This window comes from Phoenix dactylifera, chromosome 7 (assembly GCF_009389715.1).
Source record: "Phoenix dactylifera cultivar Barhee BC4 chromosome 7, palm_55x_up_171113_PBpolish2nd_filt_p, whole genome shotgun sequence".
Taxonomy (NCBI): domain Eukaryota; kingdom Viridiplantae; phylum Streptophyta; class Magnoliopsida; order Arecales; family Arecaceae; genus Phoenix; species Phoenix dactylifera.
This window is the reverse complement of record NC_052398.1, coordinates 9820020-9836241: the sequence shown is the minus strand read 5'-3', so window position 1 is coordinate 9836241 and position 16222 is coordinate 9820020. Positions and strand designations below refer to the sequence as shown.

At 35.7% G+C, this 16222-nt stretch overlaps 1 protein-coding gene across 1 annotated transcript; it reads right to left on the bottom strand.

Annotated features, from left to right (window-relative positions):
* Positions 1 to 796: 796 nt before the first annotated feature.
* Positions 797 to 11680, bottom strand: LOC103707761. Its single transcript, XM_008792382.4, has 7 exons — positions 11221 to 11680; positions 8699 to 8770; positions 7861 to 7928; positions 3839 to 3986; positions 3668 to 3751; positions 2815 to 2901; positions 797 to 1379 (listed from the first exon to the last, which is right to left on the bottom strand). Exons 1-7 carry the CDS (start codon positions 11473 to 11475, stop codon positions 1374 to 1376), a joined length of 720 nt encoding a protein of 239 aa, XP_008790604.2. The 5' UTR covers positions 11476 to 11680; the 3' UTR covers positions 797 to 1373.
* Between the last annotated feature and the right edge of the window lie 4542 nt (positions 11681 to 16222).

Below are 16222 nucleotides of genomic sequence, written 5' to 3'. Positions count from 1 at the left end.
AAGCACTAAACCCCAGTAGGTTAGAAGAAAGGTGGGAGAGGAGGAAAGATTTCAAGAGGGTTATAGAGGCAAGCAAAGGCAAATAATTGCACACTATACAATGAAAAAGAGTATCTTCGATGATCTCAAGTTCTGTTTATCAAATCAGCACATCCAATTCTGGTACCCTGGGGCTATTCTTTTTAGTTTGTGTATGGATACAGCTGGAAAGGCTCATACCCACTGCCCTGGGCATCCAATAGCTTGCAGTAAATAAAAGCATAAAAATTGGAAATAATGGTAATTGTTTGTTTCAACATGGAGCTACGGGATTTCCATAACAACTTAAATCTTGTTTTCCTGCAATAAAAATTAAGTGGAAAAAGAAAACAAATGTTTAGTGTCACCAGACTCGAAGCAACTATAAAAACTATAAACAGAACAAAATCGTGTTCTTAATTTTGGTTAGGAGCAATAAGGATACAATATTGAGCATGATCTATAAATCTACTGAATTCATTCCTACCAAACCGAATCGGCACTGAACCAGCATAATTTATCCAATATTTTCAAAAAATACTGTGAACCACTGTGAATCAAACCAGTTCGCCCCCTCCTAAAAGACTTGAATTTATGGTCTACCAAACTGGTTCGACTAACCTTGGCATCGAGTTGAGTTTATATTTAACTTGAAGGTTACACGAGGGAAACCTAATTAAATTCAAAACTGAGAAATCTCTTGATCAAGACCAATGACAATTTTATCAGCCTACGGTGTTTGCCAACATAAACCATTGGTTAGATGTATACATTAGACTAACAAATTGATACCCTTTCAATTATACCATGCATCTTGATTCAATGCATGGTTGTTTGTCTTCTTGAAAACAGAAAAACAAAAACATGGGCCATTGATTTGGGCCTCTTGAGAATCCATATCATGAACTTAAATAACAAACAAAAAAGGGTTCCCATGGAATTGAGAAATTGATTGAGGTAAAAAGAAGTCGAGATGTAGATTGTTGCCCTGATCACTGCTAACAATCAAGCACCACCCACACAATTTTGCACATCTTTGGAAAGAGTGACAATCTTTGAGATAGTAGTAACTTGAAGACAAGCAAATCTTTCTGCCTATATTGATTTGAGGAGAATCACATAAACCACAAACCACTGAGAAACTATTCCATATATACATTTTCTTGAGGCAGGAATTTTTGGGTAACAACCACCATTTCTCAGGAACTCAGTTCCGATTCATTTCGTAGAAAAGGAAAAGCGACCAGTCTTGGTGGGGACTCAGCATTAAACCTGGGAAAGCATTACTACCCCAAAAGTTTTCAAGTTGGGAAACGACAAGCTCTCGAGTAAAATCCAAAGGTTTCCATGGCCTCTTAGACCTGCAATGGAAATTATAAAATGGGAATTTAAAAACAGTTTACAATAAATTTGAAGTATTTATGAAGTAAAAAAGATATGATCAGCTATTTGAAAATGTGGAGTACAAATGCATGCGATATGATAATGCAGTTAACTGTGCTGCATAAACTATAGTCTAACTCATTTTGAGCAGCTCTAAATTGAGCCACTCAATGATCTCACAAGCTGGCCATGGATCTAGGTTAGTGGCAGAAGGTTTTCTTGGTAGATTTTTTTTTGGGAGAAAGTTATTTGCAGAAATAAACATTGAATAGAAAACCTTTCTTAAAACTGTCTCAACATATCTGGCTGTCCAAAAGCAACTGAACAGGGAGATGCATTGTTGACTAAAACAAAGTGCCATTGGATTCATCTTGATGACAAAAAACCAAATTTAAAGACTATCCATATAGCAGTGTTATATATACAATCAATTTGTTCAACATATAAATCAATTATTACACAAAATGTTTCACATTTGTACTAAATCATCATCACATCATTACAGAGTTCAACAATTGTTACGGCATGAGATTAGTTTTATGTATTATGCAGGAAAAATATAACTGAATATAGCTACTAGTATCTACTTCTGATTACTAGAAAATAAAGTTCTCTATAGTAGCAACCGACGTCTCCGCATGCCTGTCTGTGTATAGAACCCAACCATTTATGTACAGATTAATAACTACATATGCAACACAGGTGCCTAAAACTAGTTGTATGGTGTAAGGCTGGTGGGAAGTTATTGGAGCCATCGCCAAACTACCCTTTAGCCAATGATGTATGGTCACCTTCCATGAATCTGTCACAATTAATATACTAGAACTAGTGTTGGTCATGCATAGCCCACAAGAGAAACTATCAACAGACTTGATACTATTTGATTTGATAATTTTTTAATTGCTTAAGTAAACTGATAAACACACTCTGGTCTGGTGAACTAGTTTGTCCATTTATAAAGTGAATGAATTTATCAAAGTTGCAGTAGGTATAGAGATGTAGAGAGTGAAGATGGGTCAGAAATGAATACATAGGAAAGTGGAGATGCGGAATTGGTTATCCAGACAAGAGTTAGTTTTGTAAAAGTAGAGATATGCAGATAAAGTTCATGTTTTTTCTGGTGCCAACAGCCATATTTTCTGTGAAACCAGTGTAAGTTTGCACAAGTGTTCGAATTAGAGGAAAGTGGTGATTACTAAAAACAAATAACAAGAGTTTCTCCCGGCACGGATAGATGTAAAATTATCTAAATCATAAACAATCTTTGCAATTTGTGCCTTTGCATTCTTCAGTATTACAAAAGCAGTAGCTCATTAAAAAAAATAAAATCCTAAGGCACATCTCGAGGCTCTATGGAATACCTCAAGGCACAGGGCCAAAAAAAAAGTAGACCACCCAGCCTTAAAAGCATACCTGTCGCCTCCTGCGTCTCTGTATAAGGTAGCATGAATGTGCTATCACATAGCATGGAAGAAAAAGACCAGCAAACTGAAGAGATGCCTGAAAATTGGTAAATAGAAAGTAAGCTTCTTACTTTTCAGCATGACATTTAAAATACATCCAATCGAAGCAATGATTGAACCATGTGAGTGTCAGACATGACCTACAAATAGAATCATCATCTGAAACCATGGCAGCAAAGTTAACTAGTTCAGAGGGACTCATCCAGGAATGCATATATTTTCCACTATAAATACCACAATCAAGTACAATCCAGCTTTTAATATGGCACCTCTCATGTGGACGAACGTAACAGGTATGTTGATGGTAATCAATTTACTTTTTATGATACACAGAAATTAAGCAAACTTACATTATCATTTCTCATATTACTTCTTACATTTGGGGAGAGGAGGAAGTATTCCTGATAAGATTAAGGTGATAGCAGTAGAAGTGGGAGAGGAAAGCATGAGGATAGTTTTTTTCAGAATAGAGCAAAAAATGGGGAAAACGATTGGGAATGAGATTTTTTAGGGAAAGGGAAGAAAAACTACATGCTGCCCATGAAATTCATGCATTTTTTGATTAGGTTATTAAACATAATCTAGTAAGAGCCTGTACATAATATTTGCATTATATAATTATAAGGACTCCTACAACTGTGGCTATCATCTCATAATTCAAAACATATAGTATTCACCATTATAAATCACTACTACATTATCCCATAAGAATCCAATTATGTACTCTAAACAAACAGTTTTATGGAATATATCAAAATATTTGCATAGTCGAAAATTTCAAAGCACCAACAGGTGTAGATTACATTGAAGAATGCTGATACATCCTGCACCATCCCCACGTCTCTTGCGACCATGTTAACATGACGAACAACCAAAAGTAGTATCAGCTGTACAAAATCATAGACCATTTCAGGCCTCCATTGTGCTAAGTGAATAAGAAACAAAAGAAAATTAGTAACATCAATTTAATGTACAATGAGCGCAACAGAGCGGCAACAGGCAATGCTACTGGTATTTGCAGCTTCATAATCTTCATACTCTGCACGTATCAACTCCTGCTCTGCAGCAGCAATGGCCAGCAAATCGGAATCATGAAGATCAATCTGTGTGCCCCAACTTCGTCTAGCAAGACAATGGAAAGACAATAAGATTAGGATCGCATATGAAACAAAATGATGACAAACAATTTCTGCGTAGAAGAGTAAATAAAAATATTGAGGCCATAATAGTTAGAAGCTTACATCCAAATGGGAATAAACATGCTTATTTTCAATTGTAATAGAATAATTTAACAGTTTCCAAGAACATGATTTGAATAAATTCTTCCACTACGAAACATGAAGACATTCAAAAATTAAAAATATATCCAGATAAGTTAAAAATATAACTTCCAAGCTATAACCAAGCAAAAATTAAGCATTTAAAACGTAGTCTAAATTTGATAATCTAGGTGAAACTTAACACTGGCATGTGATGCAAAATTGAAGCATGGAAGGTTTCTAAAGTTTTAAGTTATGGAAGCTCAAGGAGGAAATCCTTGGCTCAGCAAGGCTGGAGTTTTCCTTTTTGAATGAAAAAGTAGCATATGCCTAGTTCAATACAGATGTAGAGAGATGACCTTATGCCTCCAAAATATGGAATGGAATGGGTCAGGTCCATGTAGGATTTAACCTGAAATGAAGACCTTCTTCCCCTCTTCCCATCATACTGCCACAATCTATTGGATACATCTAAGCTGACCGAAAAAAATTCATATTAAACAAAAAAAAAGACACAAAAACAAGAATGTAGAATCATAGTTCAGAAAATAAAATTGATCACAAAAATATTTTAAGAAGAAAATCATTGATTAAACAAAAGACCTCTTTCCAAAGAAAAGAAATTAACATTAGTAAAAGTTTATTCAAACCCTAAATTTAATCTGAACTATACCATCCTTCATGTCTAGCTCATTATAGGACATCAACATCGCCAAAAATGCGCGCGCGCGCACAAAAGAGAGAGAGAAAGAGAGAGAGAGATCAGAATTAACAGCATATCTGCTAGGAAGAGGATAAAAGGAGGAGACTCAAATTGGACTTTGGGGAATAGGGTTTACATGTATATAAGCTATAATACTCATTTTAAGACAATATTTGGGTTATTGAATAATATCAAAGGCCTAGGATAAGTTTCTGTATTTGTAGAGTCACAACAATTTGAACAGAAAACAATTAGGAATTTTTAGGGTGAACTTACAAGCATCAAACAATATCACAAGTATCAATAATCTGAAACTGCTTATAGATATGACCTGAAAACAAGCATCTATTAGCGTTATCAATTTAGGTCCAGAATTCAAGTCAACATGTCTATCTTGAGCCTAACCAAGTTGCATGAAACCCAGCAAAAATGCATAAGTTGGGTCAGAGTTGTTGTCTCTAAATAACTATCTAGAAGTTGTCTACCATTGCCTAGTAGATTCTTAACTTTTTCTTTGATAGGGAATATATTCTAAACAGTTGTTCACACCCACAGAGGCACCAGATGCGTTCAGAGGGTTGTCCTGGACATTGACAAACTACATGCAGATCAAACCCAAATGACACCCAATCAGGGCCACACACATAACCCCCACATGGAATTGTGACCATTTAGCCCCATACATGTGACATCTGAGACTAGGCATCACCTTCTAAATTTGATGCTCTGAAGCTAGAGGACCTAGCCCACATGACCAAGACAGCATTCCCCTGCATTAGCACTCACCATGTTAGGCTGATTCTGATAGTTCAAGATTATTTGGCAAAGGCCCAACATAGCAGCAAAGCTTCAACCCTTGTTTGCCTCCTCATGGATAGGAGCAAATCAATATACTGTGAGCAAATCAACATACTGTGAGCTTCAGTAGTAACTAATTTCTAAATTTGATTGGAGCTGAACCCTTTTTCCCCACGAACATAAGAGGGAAACTTAATCCTCAAAATCCAACATTAAAATGAGGCTTGAGGTTTTAAGAGATTGATGCACCATAATGGATGAAAATGTTAAAGGCCTAAACTCAAATTGGCACACAATAAACAAGTCTAAGGTTGTTAACATGTATTTAGTCATTAAAATCTAACCAATGTATTGATCCAATTCCCTAGTTCTGCACTGTAAAATCCTTAAGTACCCTAAAAAATGAAATCAAAGATATCAATACCTAAATTACCAACCAACGTAAACATTATGAGGACCGGTTGATCCCCATCACATCCCAAGCAGAAGTTAAACAGATCACAAAAGCAGGCTTACGAAATCTACGTGCATGATTCTCCTATGTGAGAAGCATAATGTAAATGAAAATATACAAACTTAAGGATCATGTCTGAAGTCATGCATTTAAACTAATGAATCTTGAATTCAATATTTTTCATTCGTCATGCTTAATGGCAGGAACAACAAGACTTAGCTGCAGCTTCCAAGCATCACTGGCTTTCTGAAACTGAGCTATTTGATGGATAACATTGATAAAAAAGATCCACCTCAACCAACCCATCTTTTAAAAATTTATCTCAAGGAATCCAAACCAAAAGCAAAATCATTGATCTGGACTGCTGGTTTCATTCATCAACCACCAGAAAATCTAGAGCACAAAGAAACTTTGTGCAGAGCCTCAAGATTTACAGAGAAGCACACTTAAAACTACATGACTTCTTTAATTCTTGTAATCCCTAGTCAAGGAGCTACAAACAAGACACCTCTGTACTTTATTAGCTAGCACCAGAAGGGACAAATCGATTCACCTGGAAAACAGCAAGAAAATAAGGCCAGGAAAGAGGAACAGAGTTTATTCAACCAAAGTCTATTAGAGGGGTTTGAAGAGAGTGCAAAATTAAGTATCAAAACAAATGCGAAAGTGACAAAAGTTGAAATAGTGCATTACAGTAGTTAAAAGACAAATAGACAATGGTGATTCTTGGGGCAATAATCAAATGCTTAAATAACTTAAAGGCTTGAGGAGAAAAAAAGTGAAGGTAACAGAATGCAGCAGATGCAGTAGTCCTGTTTGGAGATCTAAAATATTCTAAACCCCTACATATTGTGGATCAGAATCCATTGATTACAGACACCAAAAAACCAATATCTCTAAACCAAGTTTCACTACATCTTACTTCACAGCTATATGGCAAACTAATTCAACTAAAGCCATAGTTTTCAAGATAAAACATTAAATGGTAACTTAACCAAAAAGGAACTAAGACATGTTAAGAATCATGATATATAGTCTCTACAAATACATAACAAACATAAAGAAACTCTACTCAGGAAAAAAATAAATAAAGAAACAAATATCAAATAGATAGACAAAAACATCTTAAAACAAGTTTTAGTCCAAATATTCATAGAGAACAACTGCCATCTCTACGTTAGAAAGTAAAAGCTCAAAAATAATGTTCAAAATTTAATAAGTAAAACATGGTTTAGGATTTATTTTCTTGTTTCCTTAATGTAATATGAAGTTCATTAATGTACAATTGTGAAGACAATATCTACAAGTTCCTTTTAGAAGTAGTAGATTTTTCTGAGAGTAGGTCTGGAATGGTTACAAGATCAGATTCCTGAAAATTGCTTATTTATCCCCATAAGGAGCTTCCTAGAACCTATGAGATAAAATAACAAGAGGACGCATCACGTATCTGAAAACAAAAAACCTCATGAAACAATTTGAACTTTAAAGATAATGAAAATAAAAATAAAAACAAAAGCATAATCAATAAGTCTTCAAGTCATAGAGAATCCACACTCATGGCAGAAAGGAAAAAAGGAAGCAATTCCTACAGGCTTGGCGGACAAAAGTTGCAACCACAAACCAGCATATACAGAACGGAAAATAATAAGAGAGAGAAAAAAAAACACAGAAGTCTGAATATTACATTTGTAATAGCTGAATGATACATAAGACAGCTTTTATAGTGAAATGACGTGCAGATTAGGGGAAATAGAAAACACAAGCAAGTGTTTAGAGTAATACCTGATATCGATGGTCATGGCATCAGAACTAGCTCTTTTCTGGGGCAGGGAATAATCGGGTGAATAAACCTGTTAAATTGAAGAAATGAAAAAAAAAAATAGTAAGAATCTTGTTAATATGAGAATTAATGAAAACTCTATGATGATTTTAAAAACTGTAACATATTTTTCTAGGTTTATAATGAGTTTACATTTATTTAATCAACCTTTAAAAGCAAAACTCGAGAACTTAAAAAAATAATTATAGTAAATTAGTCCAATAAGCAACTATTAACTTTGTCAGTCCCATCTTACTTTTGTTGGAGGTACTAAATTGCATATAAACTGCTGCACAAAGTACTACAATAGATATGATGTTAAAAAAGAGACAGCAATATTAAAAAGGAAAACCATAGCACTCCCTATGAGAACAATTTCACAAAGAAAGTTCCAAAAAAATTTGAAGCAGCATGGCTATATCAACAGCTAATGCTCTGTTTATAGTAGTTCTTTTTAAATAACAATTAAATCCAGCATCTTAACCAAATTTTAAATTTTGCCTCCCAAATTGATTCCATAGAGTTTACTAGTTACAAGAAAAGAAGAAAAAATTGAATGTCAAAGGATCAAGTTTCATAGGCCTTGTCAGTTGTAATAAATACTTATATCATTAAAATTACAATTACTTGCTAACATCTGGCCTTGGAAGCTAGCAATGAATAGTAACCTTTTTAAGAAGGTAATAAATACTACTAGTAGAAAGCCTAATAAAAGATGTACAAGATATAATCGCATGTCACACATAAACACACAGAGGTAGACCGAGAGGCAGAGAGAGATGGAGCAGCTTATAGCCCAACCTGGTTACAGATTTCACAAGTTATGTCCCCCTTTTTATTGCACCATCTCTGAATACATTTCCTATGGGCAAACTGCAATCCAAAGAAGCAACATCATTTAATCAGCAGGTTACAGATTCCAATCTTTGAACATAAACAAAAAAAAAAAAGAAGAAATTAAACAAGCATATGGTGCCTATATCCTAAAAGAATAACCATTAAAACTCATCATGGATGATCCCACAACAGTAGTCATACATATGCAACAAGCATGTACAGAAAAAGTTTCCGAAAAAAATGGCCATGGCGCATATGGACAAGCACACACACATATAGAGGATTTTTACTAGTCTCAAGTGAGAAATAATTTGAAAATATAACACCAGAACTATAAACCCCAAATGCAACAGCAGTGGCTCGCCATATACAAAGATCTACAGATGCAGAAAAATAATGGCAAATTCAGCACTAATGCACACTATATCACAACATATAATTTTCAGAGAAGGTCCAAAAAAGGTGATAAGACAATTTAAAAAATTATAACCCCCGTAAAGTTTGCTGCATCTTCATTAAAAAGGTATGCATAACCATAATTGTAATCACTAGGCTTTGCCCCAACTTAATACCCAAACTGAATATCACTTAGTTTGTCATACTTCTATAATCCTAACCAATTACATATCATCTCAAATCAATAAAGAAACATCATTTATATCCTGCCTAATTTTTTCAGCAATTGCCTAAGCAACTACTTACATAAGATTGTTAGGTTACTCAAACCCTTTTGTTCACCCTAGTGTACTCGTATTGACATGATACAACATGAATGACAGTACAAAATGTGGGTATGAGTGTGTAAGAAGATATCCTTACATAATAGAAAGATCTGACACTTAAAATGCACCCAAGCTCAAAACTTCAATCCAAGCCCATGTAAAATTGGTACATTAATATTAAAAGATCATTATCATTATTCTTGGTTAATAGTGTTGGACCAATGGTCCTGAGTATTCTACAAATAATATGGCAGAATTATAGTTTTTTACTTTAACCATTTCGCATATTCCTTATCTAAAACTCAACAAAAAGCCTAATGTTTCTTGCTTCAACCAATCAATAATCCCTACCAACATACAGCATAGAGATGAGTCAGTTATGCTAACAGGCTTTAATACAAAATCATAACATCTCTAATACAAAATCCAGCTGAAAACCAAATTTATTATCAATTTCAAAAACCAATCATTGAAACCAGCATTCTAGCATCCTTTTAGGTTTTGGTTCATAAAAACTTTCGTTATTTTTGCCTATAGTGGGTTACTTTCTATACCATGCAAAATTATTTTCAAATTATTTCATAAATACCACTTTTGGTTTTCATAGATTTTTCGCTTATCCTTTGCCAATACTTGAATATATATATATATATATATATTTGAGCCCTCACTAAGCATCTTCAAGTCCTTTTGTGTGTGTTCTACCTCTCCTCTCTCCTCTATAACTAAAATGGTAAAGAAAGGAATATATAGTTATACTTGTTGGTCAAGAAAATCAGAACAACTTGACATGTGCTTCAAAATTCCAGACCAAGATATGCAGAACCAAAAGAATCAGTTACAGCACCACGATAGCCGACATCAAAACAAAGAAATTTTAGGTATAAAACGAAGTTTCCAACGAATAAGAAAAGACCGTTAGAAGACTAACATAACAGCAATAACTAATGAATCAGAGGAGGACGAATGAACCAAAAAAATAAAAAGGTTTTTTTTTTTTTTTTTTTTTTTATGAAAAGGGAGGTAACGACCACCCAACAAAAAAAAAAACGGTTACTATTATCATCTTTCCAAGAATCCCAAAAACATAAAACCATAACGCAAAAAATTATGCACAACTCTATTATTATCTTGGAGAAAGAACTAAGCGCAACTGAACGCGAATATGAGACACATTTCAAACAACGAGAACATTCCAAACAATAAAACAAGACACCAAATAAATCACAATCAACGGAGTTTTTATGAAGGTGTCGTACAAAAACCGACAGAAAGCATCCAATACGACAGAAAAAAAAACCGAAACATTGACATGATATCCAGTCACCCGAAACATGATACATTCTGTTGTGACAATGCACCCAAAAACATAAGAAGATATTTAGAATCAGGAAGAAAAAATCAAATTTTACACGAAACCAATAGAGCGTCCACAATAAAAAAAAAACAGAATACACAGAAATATCCAAAGAAGAACAGAATTTCATGTTTCAACGTCAAACAAACTATTAAGAGAGATGGTCTATATCCCAAGAACAGAAATGCACCTCTCTCATAATTTTTTTAGAAAAGGACTTTTTCAGAGAATTCACAAAAAAGATCTCCATTCAAAAACAAGTGCGACCTTCCCCTACATCTACCTCAATTTTTTGGGGAAAAAAAAGGAATTTTTAACGGAAAAATAATATTGGAAAAAATGGTGTCTTCCATGACAAGAACAAGAGAGCAATCGAAGGAAGTAAGGAGGGAAGGAGAGAGAGACACCTTGAGGGTGCCATTACAAGCGCAAGGGGCTTCCATCTCGCTCTCCTCCCCTTCTTCCTGGCATATCCTGCACTCTGTTACCTCTGCTTCTCCCTTCTTCTTCTTGGAGCTACCCTTCTTCTTCTCCGAAGACCCCTCTTCTCCCACTCCAACATCCACCGCCGGAGCACCGTACCCGCCACCGCCCCCATTGCCAGCCTCCAGGGACGCCGGGGCGATAATCCTATCGACACATACCATGAAATCTCCCACCATCTCTCTCTCTCTCTCTCTCTCTCTGTTGTTGTGCTCTGTTTCGGACGGAGGAACAGAGGAAATCGCAGGGGAGTTGGAGGGGTTGGGGGTTTAGAAGGGAGGAAGGGAGAGGGGGGGAAGAGAGAGGGAACGAGGAGAAGAGAAGAGCACCGGCCTGGGCAAGAAGCAAACGAAACCACCTAAATGCCCTCACAACACCCTGGTTTTAATCCGCCGTCGAGACGACATTGCCCACAATAACCTGTTTTTAGTTATGGATATCCTAATCAAACGATTTGCATGGTTGTTTTAAGAATTATGACGAGTTCGCTTCAACATCATTTCTAACAATTTAAACTTTATTTAAAATTCAGCTATTTTTTGAGTCCTATATAACTATTTAATTTTTTTTAAAAAATAATCAATATAAAATTAAATACACAACCGCATAAATTTCCACAACTTAGATTTTTATTTTGAAATAGTAAATACTTCCTTCACCATTTGTAAAGCAAATAAAATCTCAGCCGAAAAATATAACCTGATTATATTTCCAAGATTTACAGTAGAAGTGTCATGAGAAAAGTTGGGGTCCTCAATTTCTGAAATGTAAAAATTAAAAAATAGAAAATCTCAATCACAGCACGAAATTTATGTTGTCATGATGTGATATAAAATTATACTAAAATATGCCACGTAATAAAGTATTTTTAAATAGAAATCTATCATGCAATAATAAAAGATATATCAGGATAAATTTTAGATTTATCTAGCCAAAAAAAGACTTGCCACTAATATCTAGATTCAGGTTAGGAACCATATCTGGAGAGCTCTAATTTTTCTTAAAATTTTGTTTAATATGCCAAGATTAGGTGGCAAATTATTTGATAAATAAATTAAAAGATTATGAAAAGTAGTATGAGTTTGGAAGGGTGGTTACGTAAATTTGTGATATCTATAGCGGCGCACTGGGGAGTTGAGTTTGGAAGGGTGGTTACGTAAATTTGTGATATCTATAGCGGCGCACTGGGGAGTAATTGGAAGCCAGCTAGGTTGAGTGGGGCGAGGTGGTGAGATTCTCCGCATTATTGGATCAATTTGCTTAAATTTAGAAAGCAAGTGGTGTAGAGAGAGATAAAGTGGTTGCGATAGTGGGAGCTGAAAAGCTTTGCTCGTTCTCCAGTTTTGGAGGGGTTGGGCGGGATATGCTTGTCGCCTCGTCCATCGGAAGGATGGGTTGCTATCCAGGGACATGATATTTACACCTAGAATTTTAATATTCCCACCCATCTTTTTCTTTAAGATGTTGTGGTCTTTAATGTGAGTATGTGAGTAGTAATGGCAAAATAGAGGGGTCAAATATCATAGTTATTTTTTTTTTATTTGTACAACAGCAACAGCTCACACACGCTAGGCACGGATACAACCAACAAAACAAGAAAAAAAAGTGATATAGGAAATGAGGCATTGATATATGGTCGCCTTTGGTGAAGCCTCTAAAGTGGTGGATCGCAAATGAGGCCATTCAATTAGCAGGGTTGTTTATCTCTCTATAGACATGTATGGCCCATGAGAGATTATTCTCATCTAAAAGTTTGCGAACATAGCGTAGCAGTACGCTTGAACTCGCATTGAGGCCCAGCCCTGTATCCACTCTATTACCGTAGTCGAGTACTTCATATCCCATTCTGTTATCCAGAGACGATTTTCTGTTGACGCGGTCATGCGGTTCCCTTTGTCATGACTTGGTTGAGTTTAGGTGAGTTCTAAAAGGTCTGATTTATTCGATTTTTTTCCAACTTACTTGTGCCTAGAGGTTTGATTTGGTTTTTGGTCAGAATTCAGGACCGCATCAAGCTAATCTTTGGACCAAGATTGGGTCTACAAATGTCTATACTACCTCATGGGTTTCAATGTTCTATTACCAATGAACCAAGAGCATGGCCAATCCTCTCTCTCTCTCTCTCTCTCAATTTGACTTCAAATCCTTGGTTGCTTCTACTACGATCTTCATGTAGGTAAAGCGAGGTAGAATTCTTTCAATCAAGCTTGATCTTTAACGAATAAGAATACATTAGTAAATTATGAGACCAGGCCTTCGAATCTTGATATCAAAGGTCACCGCATGAACATGCAAAACAAGGAAAAATATAAGCTGGCCATTGTTTCTTTAAAATCGAAGTATTTAAGTTCGTATTGAGTAATGGAAGAAAGTCAAATTGAGAGGTTGGATGGCCAATAAACAAGTTGAAAAAAGTTGGTTGCAGGAAGGTGGGAAAGGAAAAATATTGGAGTTGGTGGAACATGGAGAGACAGAGATGATGATGATGAGGAGATTTGTCAACACTCAAGGGAGAGGGGGGACAAGGTGGATACGATAGAAGATGATGAGATTAAGATTAAGATATTATAGGGGTTGCTTCGCATGCATTATCCTGTTATGTGAGCTTGGGATAGCCCATGGACAAAAAGGTCCTCCTCATATATATACTTGTCAGGGAATTGACATTGTCCAAAGAGTGAGCCAGCTATAAACCTCATCTTGGCCGATGCCACCTATGAGACTTGAGATTAAGAATTTATTTCATATGAAACAAGAAAAGAAAATGAGCAAAAAGAAGAGAAAAATGATTTGCTAAAAGAACTTGAACATAGTGAAGGTGTTATTTTCAGTACATGTCATAATATTCTTATATTACAATGCGAATCTCGGCATCAAGTTTTTTCGAAAAATATATAGTGCCAACTTTCAGATCAATGCTTATTATTTTTTTTTAGTAGGGCTCGTTATTCCTTCAAATACAAATCAAATCAAACTAGAGAGCTGAATCACAAGCACTCTAGAAATTCCATATGCCATTATTATTAGGCTACCTTATGTCAAACTAATCATTGTTGGCTAACTAGCTTGCTAGAGACCCACCAACATACTGTGACCCGTGTCATAATGCATCACTTTCTTATGAAAAAAATAAACTCAATCATCATCACTTGATGATTTAGTCATTGGAAACTTTAACATTCACTTCCTTAATAACTATTGTTATCATTTAATTGAACTTCATAGGATCCTAGGGATGATAAAGAGACATGGAAGTATATATAGTTGAAGAAAATGCTCAAGATTACTTGATACATGATTTGCACACTGAAATCGAAAGAATATAAGTGATTCAAGTTGTTCATCATTAACATGGATATCCATTTAGGATGTTGGAATATGCTTGTTTGTAAACTATAAAGCCTACCATCAGTATCAAGCTAGAATGCCCCTTACTAACTAGTTTGTTGGAGAGAAAGGTGATAACGTGACACCAAAACTTGACCATAAGATGGCGGCTTGAAAATAACAAGTTTAGCGTCCATAAGATGGACATCTCACCCATAAAGTTGGTCGCTATGAGTATTTGTTTGATGGACTGATGGACTAATGGACGTACTTTAAGATTAGGATTTTTCTTTTGTCACGTAGACATATAGGTACCATTTGGGTGGGAATAAATTTTGGAAGGAATATCCTTATACTATTGAAGGGACACAACCATTCTATGGAATAGGAGGAATTTGACATTTGATTAGAAGGATAAGTATAAAGAATAAAGTGTGTTTAATGTGTTTTGAATTTGAGATATTTGTATTTCATTACAAAGACAACATTCTTGCCATTTGATGTGCTCGTAGAGTGGATAAGGGTAAAAGGATAAATTAGAGAGAACAACGACAATCCAATCCCATGGTTTTACTCCATTCCACCAAAGTGGCACAATAGAAGTACCGTGTGGGTCCCCTTATGCCCTCATTGTATAAGTCTCTATTTGGCGAGGATATTCCCGCATACATGGGGGAATAGCCGCTGCTTGTTCCGGATCCAAATTACGAACTTGTTTGGATTGCTAAAATATTTTTCGTAAAAAGATAATTTCTGAGAATATAATACATAAAAAATAGTTTTGGTATATTGGTTGATCATTAGAAAGAGGCATATCCTAATGTGGCTTATGTTTGGTTCCTCACAAGGTCCGCCGTACCGGTACCGGTCGGCGTACCGGTGGCGGGCCGGATCGGTACGGTACCGGTCCGGTCCGGTACGTACCGGCCGGTATCGGTACAGTACCGGTCGGTACCGCGAGCCAAAAACCACAGCGCCTCGCGCTGTGGTTCATAAAAAAAAAAAAAAATTCGTACTGGTGCGAACCGGCCGGTACCAAGCGGTACCGGCACGGGCTTCGTACCGGCCGGTTCGTACAAGAAAACCGGAGATACCAGTTTTCTTGTGGTTCCGGTACCGGTCTAGGACCGGACCGGTACGGCATTCCATGGTTCCTTATCTACTTATCTGAAAATATTGTATGAAATATCTATCATACCCTTTATAAAAGAAAATATCTTACTTGTAGATTTTAATGGCTTAAGAGTACTTTTGAAAAAAAAAACTCCAATTCCTAACCAATGAGAAAATAGCTTTTTCATGTCTTTTATGAGTTTTTTTTATAGAATATAACAATTTTATTTTTATAAAAATACTATTTTTTTATTTTTTATTTTTTAAAAACTTCAACCAAATAAGAGATCATACTTTTTCTCCATGTTTTCATGCGAACCACACGAGCCAGCGTGGACTAGTTCTCAAATTCAAAGAATCTACTCTTGTCGTCTACTGTTGGAGTGCTAATTGGTCCCTACCAAACTAGAAACAGGCTTCTAGCCTGGACTTGGCTCAAGTCCATGGCATGGACAAACAATGTTGGCATCACATCTTAGAGGCTTC

Bases quoted from the DNA above. Each gene is read 5' to 3' on its own strand.
- LOC103707761 (XM_008792382.4), bottom strand. From the start codon at position 11,475: ATGGTGGGAGATTTCATGGTATGTGTCGATAGGATTATCGCCCCGGCG. The intron at 7,929-8,698 runs GTTGGGCTATAA...TCAATTTAACAG, and splicing joins CTTGTGAAATCTGTAACCAG to GTTTATTCACCCGATTATTC. The intron at 3,987-7,860 runs GTATTACTCTAA...TTGTCTTGCTAG, and splicing joins GCCATGACCATCGATATCAG to ACGAAGTTGGGGCACACAGA.